This window comes from Pseudonaja textilis, chromosome 1, assembly GCF_049901715.1.
Source record: "Pseudonaja textilis isolate UNSWEBS1 chromosome 1, rPseTex1.2, whole genome shotgun sequence".
Lineage (NCBI taxonomy): Eukaryota > Metazoa > Chordata > Lepidosauria > Squamata > Elapidae > Pseudonaja > Pseudonaja textilis.
The window spans coordinates 224,526,218-224,549,667 of NC_141990.1; the positions used below are offsets into that span (position 1 = coordinate 224,526,218).

Consider the following 23,450-nt stretch of genomic DNA (forward strand, 5'->3'; position numbering starts at 1 on the left):
GGTGTGGCAGGGGAAAGATACTGTAAAATCACCATTCCCTCCCCACTCCTGCGAGAAGATTACTGCAAAATCCTATTCCCTCCCCACCCCACTAACCTGCTTTCCAGCTCCATTCTCCTGTGCAGGGCAACAAAAGAAGACCCAGCCAATCAGCTGGGACTCAGGAGGCAGAGAATATATGGGGGCAGGGCCAGTCAGAGGGGGTATTTCCCGGTTCTCCGAACTACTCGAAATTTCTGCTACTGGTTCTCCAGAACTGGTCAGAACCTGCTGAATACCACCTCTGATCCACAGTATTTCTTTGGTCCATTCATTTACTCACTTTATCAAAGAAGGCAATAAGGTTTGTCTGGCATGATCTGTTTTTAACAAACCCATGTGGCTTCTACTAATCCCCTTATTTCTTGGCAAATCTTATTTTTTCTCGGTTTTTCCAAGTAATGATGTTAACTTCTCTCTCTCTTTCCCTCCCCTCATCTCTCTCTCTGATGTATTGTTTTGTTTGGGCCTTTATTAACAGATAATCAGAGTTGGAAGGCACCTTGTAGAGTGTAGATCATCTAGTCCAACCCCCCACCCAAGCGGGAGACCCTACACCATTTCTGACAAATGGCAGTCCAATCTCTTCTTGAAAGTCTCAAGTGATGGCGCTCCCACAATTTCCAAGGGCCAGCTGTTCCATTGCTTGATTGTTCTCACTGTCAGAAAGTTTCTCCTTGTTTCTAGGTTAAATCTCTCCTTGTTCAGTTACCATCCATTATTCCTTGTCTGGCCTACAGGCGCTTTAGAAAATAGCTTGACCCCTTCCTCTCTGTGATCCCCTCCTCTCTGTGGCAGCCCCTCAAATACTGGAAGACTGCTATCATTATCTCGTGTATCAGTTTCCCAGGCATCCTAAACAGTTTTTCCCTCTAGAATTTCCATCCAAGGAATCCTTTCTATTCTCTCTTAGTTTGTGGAAGTCACTTCTCTTCAAGTCTGAAGCACTAATATAACTTTGTTCAGTTGCCTGTGCCTGCATTATGGTGAATTCTCTACATTATGGTGAATTCTAGTATGACTTGTTCACCCACCCGCAAAGTTCTTACCACTGAAATGTCCAAACTCCAGGAATCCTGAAGAGAAAAAAATGTACTAGTTGTTGAGAAGAAAGTAAGTTTCACTAAGCAGAAACAGAAATAACAGAAATGTTCAATTTTCCTTATTCAAATATTAATTGTATTCTTAGGATATAATCAAACATAGATGATTCCACCCCCCCGCCCCAACATTTTTGTGTGTGTTTTTAAGGAAAATGTGTAATCTTTGCAATTTGCATGTTAAAGTTTCTGTAGTATAGTACTTGGAGAATTTATGCTAACCTGATGAAATAACTGCAGCATATTTTTTTAACAATTAATCCTAATATTTCATGGAGAAAGAAAATCACACTATGTTGATGAAATTTATCCTTTTGGGATTCACAGACAACCAAAAGCTACAACTGATTCTATTTGTAACATTTCTATTAATATATATATAGCCAGCCTCACAGGGAACATTACATTAATGGCACAACCTCCATACGCCTGTGTATTTTTCCATTGGAAACGTATCTTTCCTGGATCTCTGGTATTCCTCTGTCTATTCCCCAAAGATCCTGGTAAATAGCATCTCTGAAGACAAGAGCATTTCCTTTGGAGGTTGTGCTGTTCAGTTCTTCTCTGCTGGTCTTGCCTACAGTGAATGCTATCTTCTTGCAGCCATGGCCTATGACCGATACGTGGCCATTACAAACCCACTCCTGTATGCCACTTATATGTCCAGAAAGTTATGCACAGGACTGGTGACACTCTCATATCTCAGTGGTTTCATCAATGCTACAATAATAACTATCAAAACCTTCATGTAGAACTCTGTAATAGAAAGATAATTGATTACTTCTTCTGTGACCTACCTCCATTAGTCAAACTTTCTTGTAATGTGCCTGAGAGCTACCAATCAGTGCTGTTCTTTATTCTTTTCTCTAATGTAATTAAACCCCTGGCACTTATTCTTGCTTCATATGTCCTCATTCTGGCAGCCATCTTGAAGATACGTTCTACTGAAGGGAGACTGAAGGCCTTCTCAACTTGTGCCTCTCGCTTAACTGCTGTCACTTTGTATTATGGCTCCATCCTCTTCATCTACTCACGCCCAAGTTCCAGCTATGCTTTGAAGAGAGACAAAGTTGTATCTGTCTTCTATACAGTTGTGATTCCTATGATAAATCCTCTCATCTATAGTCTCAGGAATGAGGAGGTAAAGAAAACTCTGAAAAAGAAAGAAATGAAATAGAAGATACCCTAAGAAAATATGAATGAAAACGAATGCTTACATTCATGTAAATTGTATATATTTGTAAATAATGCACAAAATAGTAGTATAAGATGAATGCCACAAACAGTTAGTGTCAAGATATTTACACTTTTTACTCTGAAAATATTAATATAGATTTATTCTCAGAATTCCTTCTACATTAATTGCCTTTTCTTTTTTTCTGTTTTTCTTTTAATTTTTTCCCCCAAATAAGCTGTTCTCACATAGAATATATTTCTTTTTTATCCTTTAGCTAGCCTGGATAATCTTAACATTCAGGGAGCTCTGTTATCTAAAGTCTTACTGCATGGTTCAAGTATGGCAAAATAATTGTTTCCATCATCTTCTCACTAAAACCCCAACTATTTTTCAGCACCAATGTTAACAACATGGTACTTCAACAGTAGATTAAGAGGACAGGAGCATATTGGATTTATAGGTCTATGGAGACTCTCAGTCATCTGCTCATGGTTGTCCTAAAGGTGCTTTTTTTCTGGACGTCCAGAAAATCCAGTTGCCTCTTGAAAAAGCACTTTGGGACATTGGATTTATATCTTCTCCTGCACCAATTCACTTCCCCATTCCCAGATGGCCTCTTTTTATTATTTTCTGAAAAGGAAATAAGCAGACTCAGAAGCTCTTAGGAGAAAGTATCTAATTTCCTGTCCATCACTGTATTTTTAAATTCAGGACACACACATACACACACACACACACACTTTTATAAACCTTTTCTTTTCTGCAGTTGTATAGTTCACTGACCTTTTGGTTCATTTTGGGGGTCCAGAAAAACACATGTTTACATGCTTGAAATTAAAAAGTTTGAAAATGAAAGTTACATTAAATTATTTTTGAATAGATTTGGTTAAAAAGCAGGTGACTTGATGTCAGCTGTGTGAAAAGCAGCCGTTCTTGGACCGCCCCATCTTCCCACCAGCTGGAAAAGGAGTCAGGTCAGGGCTTCCACGCAGAGGGATGACTTCCAGGGTCATGCAGAGGACTCCGCCATCCCATGGGGGTTCCTGATCCTCAGGTTTCATGTCCTCGCTAGACAAAGAGAGGACATGAAATTGCCCAAGCTGTTCTCCTAACAGTTGTTCCTCAGGATGGAATAAGAATTGGAAGACAAGAGAATTCATCATCACTGCTCCAGTTCACATTTTCTCTGCTACTACTTTCAATGATTTCCTATTAACTGCTTCAAATAAGTTAGATACTTTCTAAGAAACAAAATCACAAACACTGGGTGAGTGCCTTTAATCCTTAATATAAGAAAATGAATATCTATCTTTATAATCCTTAAATAATTAAAATAAACAGCAAAAATAAGACAAGGCTTTGGCTACAGAAAGTTTTAAAAGGACTAATGACTCAGAAACCATTGGAATTTTGGATTTGGAATATTAAGACTTTGAAATTAATCTTAAAGAATAAATTTGTTTGTGGGAAAAACTCTCTTTTATATCATAAACATAACAAGAAAAAATGAATATGGTTAGCAATATGGTTAATGGCCTATGGCCAAGGTCATGGGCCAATCACAAATTATTTCAAATTACTTTTTATCCATTTCATATTTTTCTACTAATATTTATTAATATGCTGGACTGTTATATTCTTTTTGGTTACCACAGCAGAATTTAATTATTCTTGCAGAATAATTATAGCTATCTTTTATTTCAGCTAATATATTTTTGCAACAGGATAGGAATATAAATTCAATGTCACCTATGTACTTGTAACTGTAATATCCAGTAAATATGAATCATTGTAGAGGCTAAAATGATAATAAAATGATAAAAATAAAAACAAAGGAGTTCTTATCTTCCTTGAACAAAACAATGTTTCTTAGCTCACTTTTCTTCTCTTTCCTCCCTCCCTCCCTCCTGCTTCCCCTTCTTACACCCCGCAGGATTCAGAACAAAGTTCTGCCCAGGTTCTTGCCAGTGGGGTGAAAATTTATGAACCCACAATAAGAGCATACATCACCATGGATGATTGGAGAAAAGGCAATGGGTATTGGCCTCTAGTATCAAACTTAACTGGATAAAGTTAAGGTTCCTGTGTCAGAAATCTAATGGGCTGAGTTTTGGATTGTGGAATGCTTGGTGTGCTGTCAGCTTGTTCTTGCTTGCAGCTGCTTCATTACGAACCCAGACAGTGTTTGAGTGCATTTTGGGTACTGCAGAACCTGGGGCTCCATGACCAAGCAAATGAAGTCTACCGAGAAGATTTAAAAGACTTTTGAATTGGATTATACTACCAAAAGTAGGTTGTGATTTTCATGGATCCTGCTCCAAAATGGAGGACATGGCAAGGAACATCTTTGCCTTGATTTGGCTGGTGCATCACATGCAATCATTCCAAGAGCAGGCTGTTCTGGCATCAGTTACTCAATTCCTTGGCAAGCCCAGAAGACTGCTAGGAAGGTGGGCAGACCAATCACAGCTCTGGCCACTGGAAATGCAGAAACTCGGGCCTGTCAAGGCTGTTGGAAGCCCAGTAGATCACTATGACCAAGAAGCAGTAGACCAGTCCCTCCAAGCTGGGCATCAGAGGTCTGGTAGACTAGTCCTTGCTTAGACTATCAGATGCCCCATTGACTTGTCCTACCTGGCTGTCTGAAGCCCAGTAGAACATCTGGTCAGCATCTCTGTGAGCCTACTAGACCAGGCTCTATTTGGGGAGGGGGGGGGTCAGGGATGCAGTGGACCAGACTAACCCTGGTTTCGGGGAGCCCAACAGACTGGCCCTTCTTGAGTCTCCCTGGATAACTGTACATCGAGCACTTTAAGTTCTTCAGCCTGGTAGAAGGAACCTTTCCATCAACTGACATAATGGTAGACCGCCATCTCTTGACCTCCCGTCCGTACATGGGTACCCGCTCTGGGTCCAAGGTGCTCACAGTGGTTTGGGTTGGCTGCTGGAAACCTCCCTCAAAGGACCCTGATCCGCCCTTCTGGACCACACAAAAGGACTAAGTTCTTGGGGAACCTACCCAACCTCACCTCCCCATCCGGGCCATCGCTGTGGACCATGGAGCTATTTCTGCCCGGTTCCGATAGAAAGCCGTTCTGGTGCCACCCATTGTACCCGCGAACACACCCGAAGAGGAGGACGGCCCTTTGCCGGAGTCCTACTTCGGGTACGTGCGGTCGTCGAGGGATACCTGGCTTCGACGGACCTTCCGCAAGGACGGGGTTGAGAACCTCTTGAGAGCGCCGATAAGGCAACCGTGCTCCCGCGTTTGGTATGACACGCAGGGTCCGTGGGGCAGGCAAATGTCGACGGACGCGCCCTTTAGAGCAAGCGCCGCCCCATTCTCATAAGGAATGGATGGGCAGGTGTTTGGTGTGGAGATCCAGTGAAGGGAGCTCCGCGGAGGTCGTTCTCGGACCGTCCCGTCTTCCCACCAGCCGCAGTGGCGCCCACGGGAAAGGAGTCAGGTCGGGGCTTCCCCGCAGAGGGATGACTTCCGGGTTTGTGCGGAGGACCCCGCCATCCCGCGGGGATTCCTGACCCTCGGATGGTAGGTGGGAGGGCTTTCCCCGACCCCGCCGTGAGCAGAAGCAAGGCACCTGCGGCCAGCCGCCCGCCCTGTGCACCCTTCCCTTCGCGCTTTCGGAGCGGCGGCAATCGCTTTGACTTTCTCTGGTCCTTCCTGTGGGGTGGGATCCCCGGGGTGGGGTGGGGGTTCCCCACCGGTGGTTGGGAGAAGCCCGGCTTCAGTTCGGAAGGCGTCTCCGATGTGGATCCGCCACGGCCTCAGTTGGCGGGCCGGGGCAATCGTTCTACTGGCTGATGCGACCCATTGTTGGGGAAGAGCCGCCGGTATGACAACCGATCACCCCCGGGTCGGTGTTTAGGCGGGGCGGGCTCCTCCCGGACTCTGCGACCATCTGCACTAACGAAGTGATAAGATCTTCCGCCCTGGGATCCGTGCCCGCCTTATCTCGGCTGGGGGCGTGAATCTGCCGTTGGCCCATAACCTCCTGCCCAGGGTGCAGCCACCCTTCTTCATGGGGTGGCTCGTGAGTCCCTGTGCGCTCGGCCATTCCAGGCTAATTTTGGGTGAGCAGCAGCAGTAGTGTGACCGTCCTGAATACCGCAGTCTCCTCTTCGGGTTCCCCCCTCCCAGAATTGGTGCATTCCTTTCAAATATCCTCTGCTTGTTGCAATACTAACAGATCGTTTTTTCTTTATTTTCAATCACTATATGTTTGTGATGGGTAAAATACCACGTTTATTTCCAGTAAACGTCTGTGGAGATTCTCAGTCATCCAGGTCATGGTTGTTTTTCAGGAGGCAACTGCACTTTCGGGTTATTATTTGAAGGTTATTATTATTTGGCTTCTCATCCAAGAAGCTTCTTCAGCTCTTCCTTATTTTCAGTAGTTCTGCAGCTGCTGAGTCTGGTTGCTCAGCCAACAGTCCTGAGTCCTATAGCCCATTTTTCATCAGAGGTCCAGGAATTCCAACACCTAACCTGGGAGACAATGGAGCCAGTATGAATTTCATTAATTTAAGTCTTACCATATTTTTTTTATGGGGAGACACTTTTTGTCTGACTCCTCTGATGAGACCTGTCCAGTTTGTTTGAATCTCTGGCATAGCTCTCACCTTCCTCAGAGTGCACTAGTTACACAACCATGTCAAGTGGGAAAGAATAATAATAATAATAATAATAATAATAATAATAATAATAATAATAATAATAATAATAGTAATAATAGTAATGATGATGATGATAGCAACAACCTTAACCCATTGGTGAGAAATGGAGATGAAATGTTCATCAAAATGAATCTAATCAGGGTCAGAAATCTGCACATGAGCAAGCTTTGTCATCTGCATGCAAACATTGAACCAAACCTTCAGTTTTTGGCAACAGACCATACCTTGCTGGCTAGTAAAACAAGCTTGGTGAATATGAAAGGGGGAAAGTGACTAGCTTAAGCAATTGTAATTGGCAATGCTTAATGCTTCGCAGAGACAGGCTGGTATTTTCATATCAAGTTCTTCATTCACTCAAAGTTCCTGTAGGAAACATTAGCATACAGAGTGTGAATCAAGTATTCCCTAATTCACTTCAATGAAAATCTTTAAGAACATTCTGCTCCATTCTGCTTTCCACGCAATATTGGAAAAGCTGTTTTTGAAGCATAGAACAGCAGGGCAGCTGAATATGGTTTCCTGGCAATATTTCAAGCTTACAGGGATGATAGGCAGAAGCATCGTTCTAGTCAAGCCTGTGTAATCATAAGATCTTGCAAAGGCAGGTTTACTGATGTAGTCTCGGGTCTTGGTGCTTTAATTGCACTTTGCCATGTCAATCAGAAGGCAAGAAAGAAGACATTTAAGCTACCTACAGTAACCTTATAGGAAAGACAAGCAGCATAAAAAGTTTATAAACAAACAAACTTTGAGAAGATCTCCAGCCATAACTCTTATTCATGAAGCACATAGAGACAAATGTAGCTTTACCCAGGTTAATATTCTACACCTACGATGGCGAACCTATGGCACATCTGCCACAGATGGCACACAGAGTCATTTGTGCAGACAAGTGAGCCCCAGCCAAACTTACCTGCACTGCACATGCATGCGCCTCCCAGCTGATTTATGGCCCGTTTGAGGCCGTTTTGCCCTTCCCGAGACTCGAGGGAAGCCTCTGCAACCTTGCAAGGGTAAAAAACAGGCCTTCCAGAAATACTGGAAGTGCCAAAACAGGTTCATTTTCAGCCTCCTGAGGCTGCAGAAGCTTCCCTCGAGCCTTCGGGAGGGTGAAAACAGCATCCCCTGGGCTCCAGAGGCCCTCCGAAGGCTGAAAATGGGCACTTCTGGTGGAGGATTCAGAACAAAATTCTACCCAGGAAGGTTTTTGACAATGAAATTAAACTTTTGGATCCACAATAAGTCCATACACCACCATGACTGTTTGGAGAAAAACACGACAGTGTGGAAACTATCTTTGGGTCTGTGTGCAACGTGTCTCTTTATTGAAATGCCCCACTCTTGTCGCTCAGATTTGTACACGACAGTCCCCATATCGTTAGTGGCAAAGTCATGAGCCAATGAATAATTTCAAATTCATTTTATATTTTTGCTTATAACATTAATTAACACGCTCATTTTGGTTACCAGAGCAGAATTTAATTATTCTTACAGAAATTTACTCGTACTTATTTTTTATTTCGGCTGTTATTGTAACAGGATTGCCATATAAATTCAGTGGTGCGTATGTATTTTTAGTACCCAGTAAATATGAATAATCATAAAGAAGCTAAAATGATAATAAAATGATTAAAATGAAAAAAGTTGTTCTTTTCTTCCTTCTAAAAAACAATGTTGCATAGCTTTCTTTTTCTACTCCTCCCTCCTTCCCTCCTTCCCTCCCTCCCTCCTGCCTTGCTTCCCTACACCCAGCAGGAAGGTTCAGAACAACATTCTGTCCAGGGAAATTCTTATAAGGGGAATTAAACTTCTGAACCCACCACAAGATTATATACCACCATGACTGATTGGAGTAAAGTTACTCCACTCTCCTTAAATTTATAAAAAGATCGCCACAATTTACTTTATTTAGGATTATCTCTGAAAATTACTTGGATATTCAATTTGGTTAACAATGCAAAGGCTAGCTTGTTAATCATCCAGGGCTGGCCTAGCTTTAGAAAAACTGTATCACAGGAACAACCTGGTTACCAACAGATTTCTAGGTGCAAGTGAAATCTTTGTTAACTCCAGAACTGTAGAGACCATCCGCTTTCTCAAGACTCCCTGCGCTAGGTATTCAAACCAGGAGGAAAAGTTCCTCCACTTCAGGTGTTCTGGCATATGACCCAAAGAAGGAAGCCTATTTTGCAGCCATCCTAACCTTAGGGAGATTCCCCGCCACCATCATGTTAGGATCACCCACCTTAAGTTGAGGGCCACCCACTGTCAATGGTCAAGAAAGTGTGAAGATACAGTGAAGGAATATATGAATAAAAGGATGATGGATAGAAGGACAGAAAGAGGAGTTCAATGCAGTTTTAGGCTGCATGAAAAGAGGAATAGCATCAAAATCATGAGAAGTGACGATACCACTCTATACTGCACCAGTGAGGCCATACTGAGTCTATACAAAAAGAATAATAGAAGCTCATGAAAGACAGATCCAACCTGGAACTAAGGAGAAATTCCTGACAGTAAGAACACTTAATCAATGGAAGCCTGATTCCAACTCCAGCTCCAGCTTGCTTCCTGGAGTTGTGCTGCTCCATTGTTGAATTATTCAAGAAAAGTTTGTGTTGGAATACATGTTAGAATGTATTTTGTATTGCAACAATTAGAGAAGTATTCAGCCAGTAGATGGCTGAATTTGAGTTTGTAAGTTTATTAGGTATAATCTATAATGAACAGTATAGCCTATGGTCCTTTAGTTCTTTTTTTTTTTTGGTAAATTTTATTTGAGTTTTCACAAAAAATACAAATAAAACATCTTTTTTGAAAGTAGCGTAATCCTGGGTTACATTTCTTCGTACAGGCACAAATTCAATTTCATGCTCATTTTTATGTTCTATTCCATATCTTATTACTGTTTTACATTTTCTGCATAGCTTCTCCCCTCTTTTAATTTTCTTAATTTTATTTTAATTATCACATCTCAATTCAAATCATTATATTTATATTTTTTGTCTGTCCTGTTTCAATTATTTATTATCTTTTCTCATTAAACAAAGTTTCTCCTGTAGTTACTGATTGGAGTATGACGCCTTTATATCTTTTAAATTTATCCATTTAACTCTTATTTAGGCTTCATTATATACCCTAAAGTTATAACATTCAATATAATACATAACGTCCATTTGGATTCTGCTTGGTACATTCTTAAAATACACACTATATTCTTAAAAAAAGAAAAAATTATAAATATATGTAATTAAAACAACACATTCCATTCCAATTCAATTCTATCATTAATGTTAATATTCATTAAAAACTTAACTTCTTTAACATTACTTTTCAATTAAATATCATACTTCTATGGGAACAATTATAAGCTTTCCATAATTAATTCCCCCCCTTCACTTATATTTTATAAAACATTAACTAATTAAAATGTTCCCATCCCTTCCAAATTCAATTTTCTCATTTATTTTATTTCACTTATTTTATTAACAAACATTTCACTAAATTACACTAACTATTTTATCCCTCATTTTAATTATACATTGTTTCCAATTTTCTAAAGTTATTTCTATTACTAATATAACAATACAATCTTATGTACCTTTACAGAATCCCTGTTTCAGTTAAATTTTCACCCATAGGTCCTGTTTCTCTATATCTTGTTCCGGTCCCTTGTAACTTCTTTTCCTTTCCTTCTTCCCTCTCTTCTTCTCTCTCCCCATTTTACCCCCTTGTCTCTCTACCTCTATTTCTCTCTTCTGTATTCCCCTCTTCTGTTGCTTTCCAGTATTATACTTATTTTTTGAATTATTTTTCTTTTCTTTGGTTGTTTTTTTAAGTCTTAAATTCTCCATTCTCTTTCTCCCCTTTCCTTTTTCTTCCCCACATAGAATTACTTGTTCATTAAAGATGGCTTCTTCTTTGTCCCAGTCTTCTTGTTTTGCAGATGTTTCTTGTTGTTTCTTATAGTTCCAAATCTCCATTTCTAAGAATTGAAAAATGAAGCCAAAAGAACCTCTCCCTTCTTGTGCATCTTCTTTATACCTTTTAAGTTCCATTTTCAATTCATCCAGAAGTAGTGCAATTGTATAAAATTTTAAACAACCACCCGATTAATTTTAGTCATTCAAATGCAATAACCAAGAATCCAAAGATCACCAAGTAATCCAAATACACACAAGCTGTTTCTTTTTGCTCTTTTTTTTTTCATTTTCTCTTCCTGGGGTTCTACTGTTTAGTTAGAAAGTTTCAGTTAAAATGTATCTTTTAGAAACCAGTCAGCCAAAACTTTCACTTCTTATCTTCCTCCTGCACATTCTTTTCTGGTCAAGTTCTTCTTTGAGGTGGCCATTTCTGACCACCGCTGCAACCGCCTTTGGGAAAGGGAGTAATGGCCAGCTGAGGAGGAGAGATGCGGTTCTCCTCAACCCTGCTGGCAGTCTCCCCCCTCTTCACCACCTCTATGGGGTGGCTTAGCCCCAAAACCAGCCGGCTCGGTGCGCTCCAGTGGTGAGCCCAGACCGAAACAGCGCACGATCACGGATTTCTGTCTATCGCCGAAGGAACTCAAACCAGAAGACCTCGGTTCTTTAGTTTTGAGTAGAGTTTCCTTTTACAGTTAAAACAAGCAGCAATGCCCATGGTAACTACATTTTATTTGATCTGTATGCAGGGGTGGGGTTCTACCAGTTCTATCCTATTCTATAGAACACCTTGTTAACTTTCAAAGCAGTTCGGAGAACCGGCAGTTAGACATAATCTCCTTTTGTTTTTTTCCACCCTTATTACAATATGCTTAGACTTCCTGTCTCCAGAGTTTCTGAGGCTTGACTTTTTTAAAGGAGAAGGGTTGTTTTAAGATTTTTACACTGCTGTTGGGAGGAAATACTTCCCTGGACAATCAGCACTTTGAAGAAATAATTGAATAACCAAAAAGGAGCTTTTAATGACAAGGAACCAAGATGAGTGACATTCAGCAAGGCTTGACTAGCTAGAAAGATTTACATTCAAGTGTGAGTTTACATACCCTTTCTGAGTTTTGGCCTAAAACTGGTTTTTGGTGAAGTTTAATCACCAAAAGTTTTAATGTGCTTGGTGATGTTTAATCCTGTGTTTATTGATAGGATAATTTTCCCTATTCAGCTTCAACAAGCAACAGCTACTCTTGTGATTTAATTATTTGTATTGTGTTTGAATTTTTTCCTGCCTCATGGATTCTTTTTCTATCTGGGGCGAGGGTCTTCCTTCACTGCTTTATCTGGGTGAGTGAGACCAGCTGGTATCTTTAAGTGGTGCAAATGGATCTAAGGATTGCTTTTCCTGGGTGTACTTTTTCTGGAGACCTCTCTGCTAAAAAGATTCACTTTATGAGCAAGACTTGGCTGCTTGATAATTATCACTGCATTTTAGCTATTTTAATTCCTCAAGGTGCTCTGGCACCTTGCCTGATCTGTAACTCCAACTTGCAGTTAATTTTAGTCTAATGTTTGGTATTTAGGGCAGCTTTTTGCAAGCAAATAAGCTTTTTATATTTTTCTACAAGTAATCCTTGATGTACAAAAGTTCATTTAGTGACCATTCAAAGTTACAATGGCACTGAAAAAAGTGACTTATTACCATTTTTCGCACTTATGACCATTGCAGCATCCCCACTGTCATGAGAGGCCGGGCAAGGAGAAGCGCCCCTTAACATGAGTGATGTTGAATTGGCCATGCCCACCCAGTCACATGACCACCAAGCCACACCCACCAACTAAGCCACACCCACAGAACCAATTGTTTAAAAAATTGAATCCACCCCTGTCTGTAGGGCTATACAATCAACAGAATTTCTAACAGGTTGAACAGACATTTGTCTGGAATGAAATAAGGTCTCTTGCCTTCGGCAGAGAGTTGCACTAGAAGACCTCCAATGTCCCTTCCAGCCCTATGATTCTATTTTTCTAAAAGAAGTTCAGATATGCAATCACTCATAAATAAAGATAATCCTCAACTTACAACAATCCATTTAGTGACTGTTCAAAGTTACAATGGCATTGAAAAAAGTGAATTATGATGCTTGGCAACTGACTCATAACTGAAATATCAGTGTTATATTACAGAAAGTGTAGAATATACTAGACAACCTACAACCTGCTGGGTTCTCAATGACATTTGGTGGCAGTTCTTAAAAATGATCTCCTCTCCCCACCCCCACTGTCTTTTCACAAGGCAAAATTAGGTTGACCACATATGTTATATCCCATTACCAGATGGGATATAATGGTCATCTAAAATAACTATGTATCATCAATAGAAAAATAACTGCAGTGGCAAATGAATTTCAATAATAAGTCTATATTTAATTTCCTAAGCAGATAAATAAAAAGCATGTGTGTAGGCAAAAAGAATTGACTTTCAACTTCCTGCTGAATTTCCCATTGACTCTGCTTGTGGGAAGCTGGCAAGAAACATGGAAAACACGTTTGCATGACCGCAAAGATGCTGCCGCAGCCACTATGAATAAAACTGAACATGTTGATGTTGTAGGTCCCAGATATTTTATGCATTCCTTAAATTAATGGATTTTCTATACCTTGTTTGTAAAATTGTGCTCTAATTCATCTTGGGCTAATTTGAGAGTACAAACAGATAAACACAATGAGAGCTTTAGTAATATGTCCACTTGCACACCCACCTGATAGTATTAATTACTTCAACTGTATTTTAACTTCTAAAATTTAGAATAAAAGTTTCAAGAAAAATCTATTAATTCAACGTCTACTCTTAGGAGCTTCCAGGTGAGGATATAAAAGTTACCATGCAGCTGCTGTTTCTAAAAAGCATTTATCTAAGAATAGAACTACCGAGGGAATACCAAGGTTTCCCAGTAGAAAATATTCCCTTGCAGAGACAGCCAAGAAAATGCTGCAACCAAATTAATAAGAAGACCTAGAGACAGCTGTAGCTGAATACATCTGGATTTCTACCCACGCAGAAAGGATTTCCTAAAGAAGCAACCCACCCACAATCAGCAAAGAAGGAATGCTTTAACCAATGAAGATGTGGTTGAGATCAGAGCAATTGGGTAAGCTGAGGATGTTTGGGGGCTTTGGGGTTTATCAGGATAATGTAAGAATCTCAAAATTGTTCTGTGTTAATGGTGGAGTAGCTATTCTTTATAGATGTAACTCCAAGTCTTCACTGTAAGGTCTTATTGTGGATCACAAATATTAGCTCCCTATTTTTATGGTATTTCATTTGGTCATTCTTCAATAATAATCACAAAGAAACATTAATGTTATAATAGGCTCTATCTCAGTGGGGGGATTCAAACTTCTTTGCTACCAGTTCTGTGGGAGTGGCTTGGTGGGCAACGTAGGGAAGGATACTGTAAAATCTTCAGTCAGAGGTGGTGTTTGCTGGTTCTGCGAACTACTCAAAATATCCTCTACCAGTTCTCCAGAACTGGTCAGAACCTGCTGAATACCACCTCTGCTGTATCAGAATATTGACAATGGCATACCCAGTTTTATCTTTTTAGAACTTAATTATTTATTCTATCTTCCAAGATCCTATTTCAGATTACAGAAAATAGCTTCTTATGTAGTTCAAATGTTAAGAGAACATGTAACATTGAGTGCTGCATTTCTTTTATTTTCACAGTGTTAATGGGAAATAGCACAAGGGTGACAGAATTCATACTCACTGGGTTGACAGAGGAGCCACACTTGCAGCTGATCCTTTTTGTGATATTTTTGGCTGTTTATGCCATCACCTTGATGGGAAATGTGGGCATGATTGTCTTAATCAGAACCAGTCCTCAACTCCACACACCAATGTACTTTTTCCTTACCGGCTTATCTTTCCTGGATACCTGTTATTCAACAACGGTGACCCCAAACTTTCTATCCAATCTTTTAAAAGAGAAGAAGTCCATTTCCTTTGCAGGTTGCTTTATTCAGCTTTACTTTTACGCTGTATTTGCCACCACAGAGAGCTATCTCCTAGCTGTAATGGCCTATGATCGCTACATGGCAATCTGCAATCCACTACTCTACTTCATCACAATGTCCCAAAGGAAGTGTGTTCAGCTGATAGCAATTTCCTACCTTGCTGGGACCATTAATGCTTCCATTCACACAATGGCTGCATCTAGACTGTCCTTCTGTGGCCCAAACATTGTTAAGAATTTTTATTGTGAGGCCCCTCCCCTTCTTGCTCTTTCCTGCTCAGATGTCAGTCTTAACGATCTACTGTTATTTGTATTTGTAGGGCTCAATATAACAGTAACAATCCTGACTGTCCTCGCTTCCTACACTTATATACTGGTCACCATTTTTAAGCTCCATTCTACTGCAACCCGTAGGAAAGCCTTCTCTACTTGTACATCTCACCTCATGGTCATCACCATTTTCTATGGATGCGGTAGCTTTATGTATGCACGGCCAAGCTCTAGGCAGAGTTATCACCTAGATCAAATGGCCTCTGTGTTCTATGTAGTGGTGACCCCCATGCTCAACCCATTAATCTACAGCATGAGGAACCAGGAAGTAAGAGGTGCCTTCAGAAATATCCTAGAAAGAAAATTTCAACACTTTTAAGAGCCAGTTGTTTTTTGTCAAAATTTAGTTCTACATAAAAGCTGCTCTAGTAGCAAATTGTTAGCATTGTGTCTCATTAAACAATAAATCACTCAACTGTATTTTTTTCCTATAGTTCTAGTGTTCATTATATATTTGCTTTTACTTCAAAATAATGTGATAAATACATTTAACATTTCTTTAAATATTATAAAATCATTGTGTCTTAAATGTTAAAACACAACAGTTTTATAATATAGGAAAATCTAGTTCTCTCTTCCAAAGTTCTTTTATATGATTAATTTTTCTTTTTCATTGTATATGAAATGATATTGTTGTCTTTTTCTGTAAAAATGTTTTGATCTAGCACATTCAAATCCATAGAAATTTCCAAGGCAGTTGATTTCACATAGCATGACTGTGACAAATACTGTAGCTGTATAAATTGCTATTTAGACATAGTTTTTTTAATCCTTCAAAATTCTAAGTTTGATGATCCATTTTTATAACATGTTCCAGAAATTTAATTTGTACTGTATCAGTGACTTTTCCTATAACTAATGGGGCCACAATGCCCATTATATATTTTTCCGAATGTATTATTTAATCCTATCTAGCAGTGGTGGGATTCAAAATTTTTTACTACCGGTTCTGTGAGCGTGGCTTGGCGGGATTGGTATGGGAAGGATACTGTGAAATCTCCAGTCAGAGGTGATATTTGCCAGTTCTCCAAACTACTCAAAATTTCCACTATCGGTAGAAAATATTGGACTAAAATCCGCATGTGGTTGGAAAAAATGACAAAGAAACACATAGATTTGAAACCGGAGGTTTTTTTATTGGGAATCTTACCAGATACATACAGTAAAGACTTGAAATATCTGATTGTAAATGTATTAACAGCGGCTAGGTTTGTATTTGCTAAAAATTGGAAAAATGAGAAAATACCATCATTACCATTATTAAGAAAATATTGGAACGTGCTGAGATGAGTAGATTGACATTTGAAATTAGAGAGCAAGAGGATAAACAATTTTATAAAATTTGGGACCTTTTCTATCAATGGTTGGATGATAAAATACAATAATAGAATATTTAGAAAAGATATCTTTGGTTTTTGGTTTTTTTTTTTCTTTTGTTACTTGACTTCACATCTATAAAGTGTTTTTAGGATAGATTTGGTATGATTATATGATTCGTTAAAGAATAAACTACTTAAATTATAGTTATCTTATAAAGTATGAATGAATAAAATCATAGTCAAATGATTTTCTAATAGTGATACTAGGATATATAAGTTTGGATTGATAATACGAGCTATTATGTAATGTAACTGTAATTGAGACTACGAAATGAATGCACAAAACTGATGAACCAACCGACACACTGCTTGTATATATGTATGGAAGAGAGCTGATGTTTTTATGTTTTGTTTGTTTTTAAAAAACCAATAAAATTGTTTCCAAAAAAAAAATCCACTATTGGTTCTCCAGAACTGGTCAGAACCTGCTCAATACCACCTCTGCTATCTACCAGTTGTTTGGTATTATTAGAAGCTTCACAAAGCTAGCATTTAAAGGACAAATATTTACAGCAATACTTTCAACAATATTTGTGTCACAGTTGCAATCAAAATTATTTTATCTATGATCCTGGGCAATCCATTTCTGGGTTTTAGACTAGCTATAGTACAAACCTTAGAAAATAAATCATTCCCAAGTAAAAGATAGCGGTATATTCATTAATTACAAAAGTCACAAATTTCAATTCAGCTCCCAGGTCAGTGACTTGTAGGATAACTCTACATAATCGGTGAACTGTCCTTAAATATCACATTTCAATTCTTACTATGTTACAGAGCCCCTGATTATGACATTGAACATGTAAACAAGCTAAATTCACTACTAACATGGGCAACATCCTGCCCACATGCTTTTATCTTTCTTGGTGACTTCAATCTACCTCATATTAACTGGATGCAATAATGTAGAAGACCATTACAACATATTTTTACTTGAAGTCAAAAGTGTCATCAAACTGTATGTACCAATAACAACTCCCAAAACCAGAAAAAACAAATTACCCAAAACAATAAGGAAGCTTCAATCCAAAAAGAAATCACTTTGATGCAAAACCAAATCTGGTCACGTTGCCAACTTCAAAAGCCGATACAAAAATTTATGCCACCAGATAAAGACTGAATGCACCAATTATCACATTAAACAAGAGGAAAACTTTCTATGCACCAATTCCACCCGCGCTTTCTACAATTTTGTAAACAACAAACTAAAAGACTCAAGGTCCATCCCACCCCTGAAAGGACCTAATGGTAAAGACTGCAACGACAACACCATTAAAGCCAACCTCTTTAACACATTCTTTGGCTCAGTATTTGTAAAAAATGGATCATGCCCAGTATTTCCTAGTTGAACCACAGACAACTACAAAGATCCAGTACACATCGATTTTACAGAAGACAATGTTGAAAAAGCACTACGCAATCTAAAACCATCTCTATCTATTGGACCGGACAGAATATGTGCGTACTTCTTAAAAAAGCTATCCACTGCCATAGCCGAACCTCTAAGCATAATCTTTGAAAAATCTTTCAGGACCAGCTCCTTGCCAAAACTATGGTAACAAGCCACAGTCATCCCCATCCTCAAAAAGTGAGAAACCAGCCTAGTTGAAAATTACAGACCAATCTCTTTATGCTACATCACCTGTAAAATCATGGAATCAATTATTAACCAATCCATTTTCCTCCACTGAGAGACAAACAACCTACTCTCTAATAAACAATTTGGTTTCAGGAAAAAAACAACTATCCTGTAATCTGCAACTCTTACACTCCAAAAACATATGGAGTACACAACTCGACCAGAGCAAAGCAATAGACGCAATCTACATAGACTTCTGTAAAGCCTTTGATTCAGTGATACAAGACAAACTACTACTAAAACTAAAATCTTATGGTATCTCTGGACACCTGCATAACTGGATAGAAGCATTCCTGTCAAACAGACAACAAATGGTCAAAATTGGGAGCGTCCTATCAAATTCTGTACCTGTCAACAGTGGTGTCCCCCAAGGCAGTGTTCTAGGACCAACTCTCTTCATACTCTACATAAATGACATCTGTGATCATATTAAGAGCAACTGCATTCTCTTCGCTGATGATGTAAAGCTATTTAACACCACAGACAATACTGCTACCCTTCAAACAGAACTATGTATCAGAATGGTCAAACAAATGGCAACTTCAAATCTCAACAAATAAATGCTCTGTCTTACATATTGGCAAAAAAAGTCATAAAATAAAATACAAGCTGAATAGTCAAGACCTTGTTGATGATCCAAACTCTGTCAAGGTCCTTGGAGTACTCATCTCTAATGATCTAAGTGCTAGAGCCCACTGTAACTACATAGCCAAGAAGGCATTAAGAATTGTTAACCTAACCATACATAGCTTTTTCTCTGGTAATATCACACTTCTAACTAGAGCATACAAAACATTTGCTAGACCAGTACTCGAATAGAGCTCATCAGTCTATAACCCACGTTATGTATCTGATATTAACACAGTTGAGAAAGTCCAGAAATATTTCACAAAAAGAGTTCTCCACTCCTCTACTCATTGCAGAATACCATATGCCACCAGACTTGAAATTCTAGACCTAGAAAATCTAGAACTACGCCGCCTTTGGTCTGATCTAAGTATGGTATATAAAATCATACATTGCAATGTCCTACCTGTCAATGAATACTTCAGCTTCAACCATACAAGAGCACACAATAGATACAAACTCAAGGTAAACTGCAACAAACGTGATTACAGGAAATACGACTTCAGCAACAGAGTGGTCGATGTCTGGAATACTCTGCCTGACTCTGTGGTTTCAGAGACCCACGCAGGTCAAATGTACATTTTTCAAGTTTGGCAAAAAGGTTGTTGTCCCATAATTTTTACAATACATTTCTGGCATGGGTGATATGCAAGAAGAGATCTTTGAAGTAAACTAATCTGTCACCTAAGTTCACTACAACAAACTTGGCTAGAATTTTTGAAAATGTGTCATTCATGCACCTACAAAAACAAGCTCCAAGTCAAAAGGCATAAGTGTATATTCAAACCTGTATCTTGTATAGAAGGCTGTTTAATACTCATATCTTTCTTTCATTCTGATTAGGTTGTAAACACTGCTCAAGTCTAGTTTTGTAAAGATGTGTGCCTTTGGTAGCCACTCAAGATCTGAGATAAGTGGCAGTGGATAAGGGTCTTTAATTATTACCCTATTTAGGTCTTTGTAGTCATGAATGGTATGCATTGCCCTCTCTCCCTCTCCCCCCGCTTGTGTGTGTGTATCTGTGTGTTTGAATGTGTGTGAGAGAGAGTTGGTAGGTGTCAGTGGTTCTGTGAGCATGGTTTGGTGGGCGTGGCATGGCTTGGGGGCATGGCGTGGCTTGGTGGGCATGTCAGGGGAAGGAATCCCCATTCCCTCCCCATCCCATAACCTGCTTTCCAGCTCCGTTCTCCTGTGCAGGGCAACAAAAGAAGACCCAGCCAATCAGCTGGGACTCAAGAGGCAGAGATGGGGGTGGGGCCAGTCAGAGGTGGTATTTCCTGGTTCTCCAGAACTGGTTAGAACCTGCTGAATACCACCTCTGAATCATTGTAAAGAAGTTAAAAACATAATAAAAAATATAACAATGAAAAAATGTTGTTCTTTTCTTCCTTCAACAAACAATGTTTCATTGTTTTCTTTTTCCCCTCCTCCTCCTCTACCACCCATCTCTCTCTGTCTCCCCCATACAAGCACGCCCAGCAGAGGGGTTCAGAACAAATTTCTACCCAGGAAGGTTTTTGACAGTGGAATTAAACTTTTGGATCCACAGTAAGTCCATACACCACCATGACTGATTGGAGAAAAGGCAATGGACTGGTCTTTATTATCAGACCTAATAAGATAAAAAAAAATGGGGTTGGGGTTCCTGTGTCAGAAATCTAGTGGGCTGAGTTTTGGATTGTGGATACTTGGTGCTTTCTCAGCTTGGTTCTTGCTTGCAGCCATTTCATTATGAGACTGCAGTCCATTTTAGGTACTGCAGAACCTGGGGTTCCATGACCAGGGAGATGAAATCCTCCTAGGTGCTTCAAAAGACTTCTAAATTGTATTATACCATTGAAAAAGGAGCAGGTTATGATCTTGGTTTTTCAAGAACCCTGCTTCAAAATGGAAGCCATGGCCAGGAGCATCTTTGCCTAGCTTTGGCTGATGGATCAGATGCAACTATTGCAAGAGCAGGCTGTTCTGACATCAGTTACTCAACTCTCATTAATTTGTAAAAAAATATTAACTAATGAGGATTACTTGGAAATTCAATTTGCAATGCATAGGCTTGCTTGCTAACCATCCAGGACTGGCTTAGATTTAGAAAAAAACTATATCACAGGAACAATCTGGTCATCCATACCGTTCTACGTAGAAGTCAAACTTTTGTTAGCTCCCAAATTGTAGAGTCCCCCTCCACTAGGTATTCCAGGAAGGAAAGTTAAAGATTCCTCCACTCCAGCTGCTCTGGTAGATGACCCAGAGAAGGAAGTATTTTTCATGGCCATTCAAATGTTTTCTCCTCCATCATGTTAGGATAACCCATCCAAGCTTGAGAGTCAATGATCAGGAAGGTGTGAAAATACAGTGATGAATATATGAAAAACAATAGATGAAGGATGGAAGGTTAGAAGGATAGTAAAAAGAGGATAAGTCCAAGAAATGGATTTCAAGGCAAGAAAAATACATACTGGTAGAATTCTTTCTTTTTGGTCTCTTGTAAAGTAAGGGATCTATAGCTATTATTCCAGGAAAAGGCATCTTAAAAATCCCTTTTCCAGGAAAGTGTTTATCTTAGACATGGGGACATTAGAGAATCTCATGATGTCATCAGATAAAGGATCATTCAACTGTTACAAGAATCAACTTTAATCAATTATTACCTTTACTATTATTCTTATCTTATGATGAGAAGTGGAGATGAGAAAACAGGTGGTCCACGTTCACTAAACAGTTCATTTAGTGACCATTCAAATTTACAATGGCACTGAAAAAAGTGACTTATGACCAATTTTCATACTCATCACCGTTTGTGACATCCCCATGGTCAAATGATCAAAATTCAGATGCTTAGCAACTGGTTCATATTTATGATGGTTGCAGTATCCCATGGTCCTATGATTACCTTTGGTGACCTTCTGACAAGCATATTCAATAGGGAAGCCAGATTCACTTAACCACTTTGTTACTAATTTAACAACTGTGATGATTCATTTAACAACTGTGACAAGAAAGGTCATAAAATGGGGCAAAACTCATTTAATGAATGTCTCACAACCACAGAAATGTTGGGCTCAATTTTGGTCATAAGTCAAGGGCTACCAAGAACTTTAAATAGAGTAAATATCTGAGATAATAAGAGATAATAAGAAACAAACAAATACAAACAAACATATACAATCACTAATAACACTGGGAACAAGCTGATGGTTGAAATCACTATGTCATAAAAGGAAAATTGTAGATGTCCATTGGCATATCTCAACTAACAATATTTCAAATGTATTGCAACTTCTCAAAAATAAGCTAAAATTTTCAATCAGAGTTGTTAATGGAACATTAAAAAGTTGCAATGTAGGTAAGAGCTACTTAGGGAATAGCAAGGTTTCCCAAAAGATTTAGGAACTCTTGCACAAACTAAGATCAAAAGACAACCAAGGAAATGCTGTGACCAAATTAAGATAACCTGGTGCTAGAAGATACATGCATTTCTTCCCAGAAGCAAAGGATTTCCTAAATCATTTCATATAGAAGTTTTCCACCTACGTCGAGAAAAGAAGAAATGCTATTGTAGATGTCACTGAGATCAGAGTCAATAGGTCAGTTCAGGCTGCTTGGGATTTTCTGGGTTTTATCAGACTAATCTGAATATTTAAAACTGCTAAAACTGCTAAAAATGCAGAAAACGTCCTTTATAAATATAATTCTAATAGAAACTACTCAGAAACCATTATAGCATGATTGGGAAATGGAATTATCTTCTTTTTCACTATTTTTCAGCTATTGTATATTCTATTCCTTCTCCTATATCCACACTGGAGGACGATTATTAAGCTGAATTTTAATCAGGTTCGATTTTATTTTCATTGAAATCATGATTCATTGGCCATGATAAATATCTTACTCTTGTTTGCATCTTTCCATTGGTCAGATACCGTATGATTCTGATTACTGCCTTCTTTCAGTTTCTAGAGAGCTTCTGTTCCAATGGGAAACAGTTCACAGGTGACAGAATTCATAATCAGAGGGTTGACTGACGATCCGCGTTTGCAACTCGTCCTCTTTGTGATTTTTTTTATCATTCATGCTATCACTTTGTTGGGGAATATGGGCATGATTGTCTTAATATGGATCAGTCTTCAACTCCACACACCAATGTAAAAACTGGTTAGGTCCAGCTTTGGACTCCATACATTTTCTTCTGTACATTTCTGCTTTCCTTTTAAGTTTGGTGAGGTTGCAGTATCATATGGGCTTTACTTAGAGGCAACTAATCAAAATATTTTCTTTCTTTCTTTCTTTCTTTCTTTCTTTCTTTCTTTCTTTCTTTCTTTCTTTCTTTCTTTCTTTCTCTTTCCTTCTTTCTTCTCCTTCATCAATAAATAGCCTTTAGTCAGTCTCAGGTACGTCATCTTTAATATATGACCATTCAAATTTCCATTATAACCCTTGAGAGATAATAAGAAACAAACAAATACAAACAAACATATACAATCACTAATAACACTGGGAACAAATTGATGGTTGAAATCTCTGTGTCATATAA

At 38.9% G+C, this 23,450-nt stretch overlaps 2 protein-coding genes across 2 annotated transcripts; both read left to right on the forward strand.

Annotated features, from left to right (window-relative positions):
- Nucleotides 1-1,411: 1,411 nt before the first annotated feature.
- LOC113448817 (olfactory receptor 9G19-like) lies at nt 1,412-2,316 on the forward strand. The gene is given in 4 exon segments (XM_087936364.1): nt 1,412-1,507; nt 1,510-1,553; nt 1,555-1,883; nt 1,886-2,316. Coding segments are annotated over 4 exon segments (900 nt in total).
- Nucleotides 2,317-14,651: 12,335 nt separating this feature from the next.
- Nucleotides 14,652-15,593, forward strand: LOC113448818 (olfactory receptor 5J3-like). The gene has a single exon (XM_026719626.2). It carries the CDS (start codon nt 14,661-14,663, stop codon nt 15,591-15,593), a length of 933 nt encoding a protein of 310 aa, XP_026575411.2. The 5' UTR covers nt 14,652-14,660.
- The last annotated feature ends 7,857 nt before the right edge of the window (nt 15,594-23,450 follow it).

Coding starts and splice junctions, on each gene's coding strand:
- LOC113448818 (XM_026719626.2), top strand. CDS start 14,661: ATGGGAAATAGCACAAGGGTGACAGAATTCATACTCACTGGGTTGACA.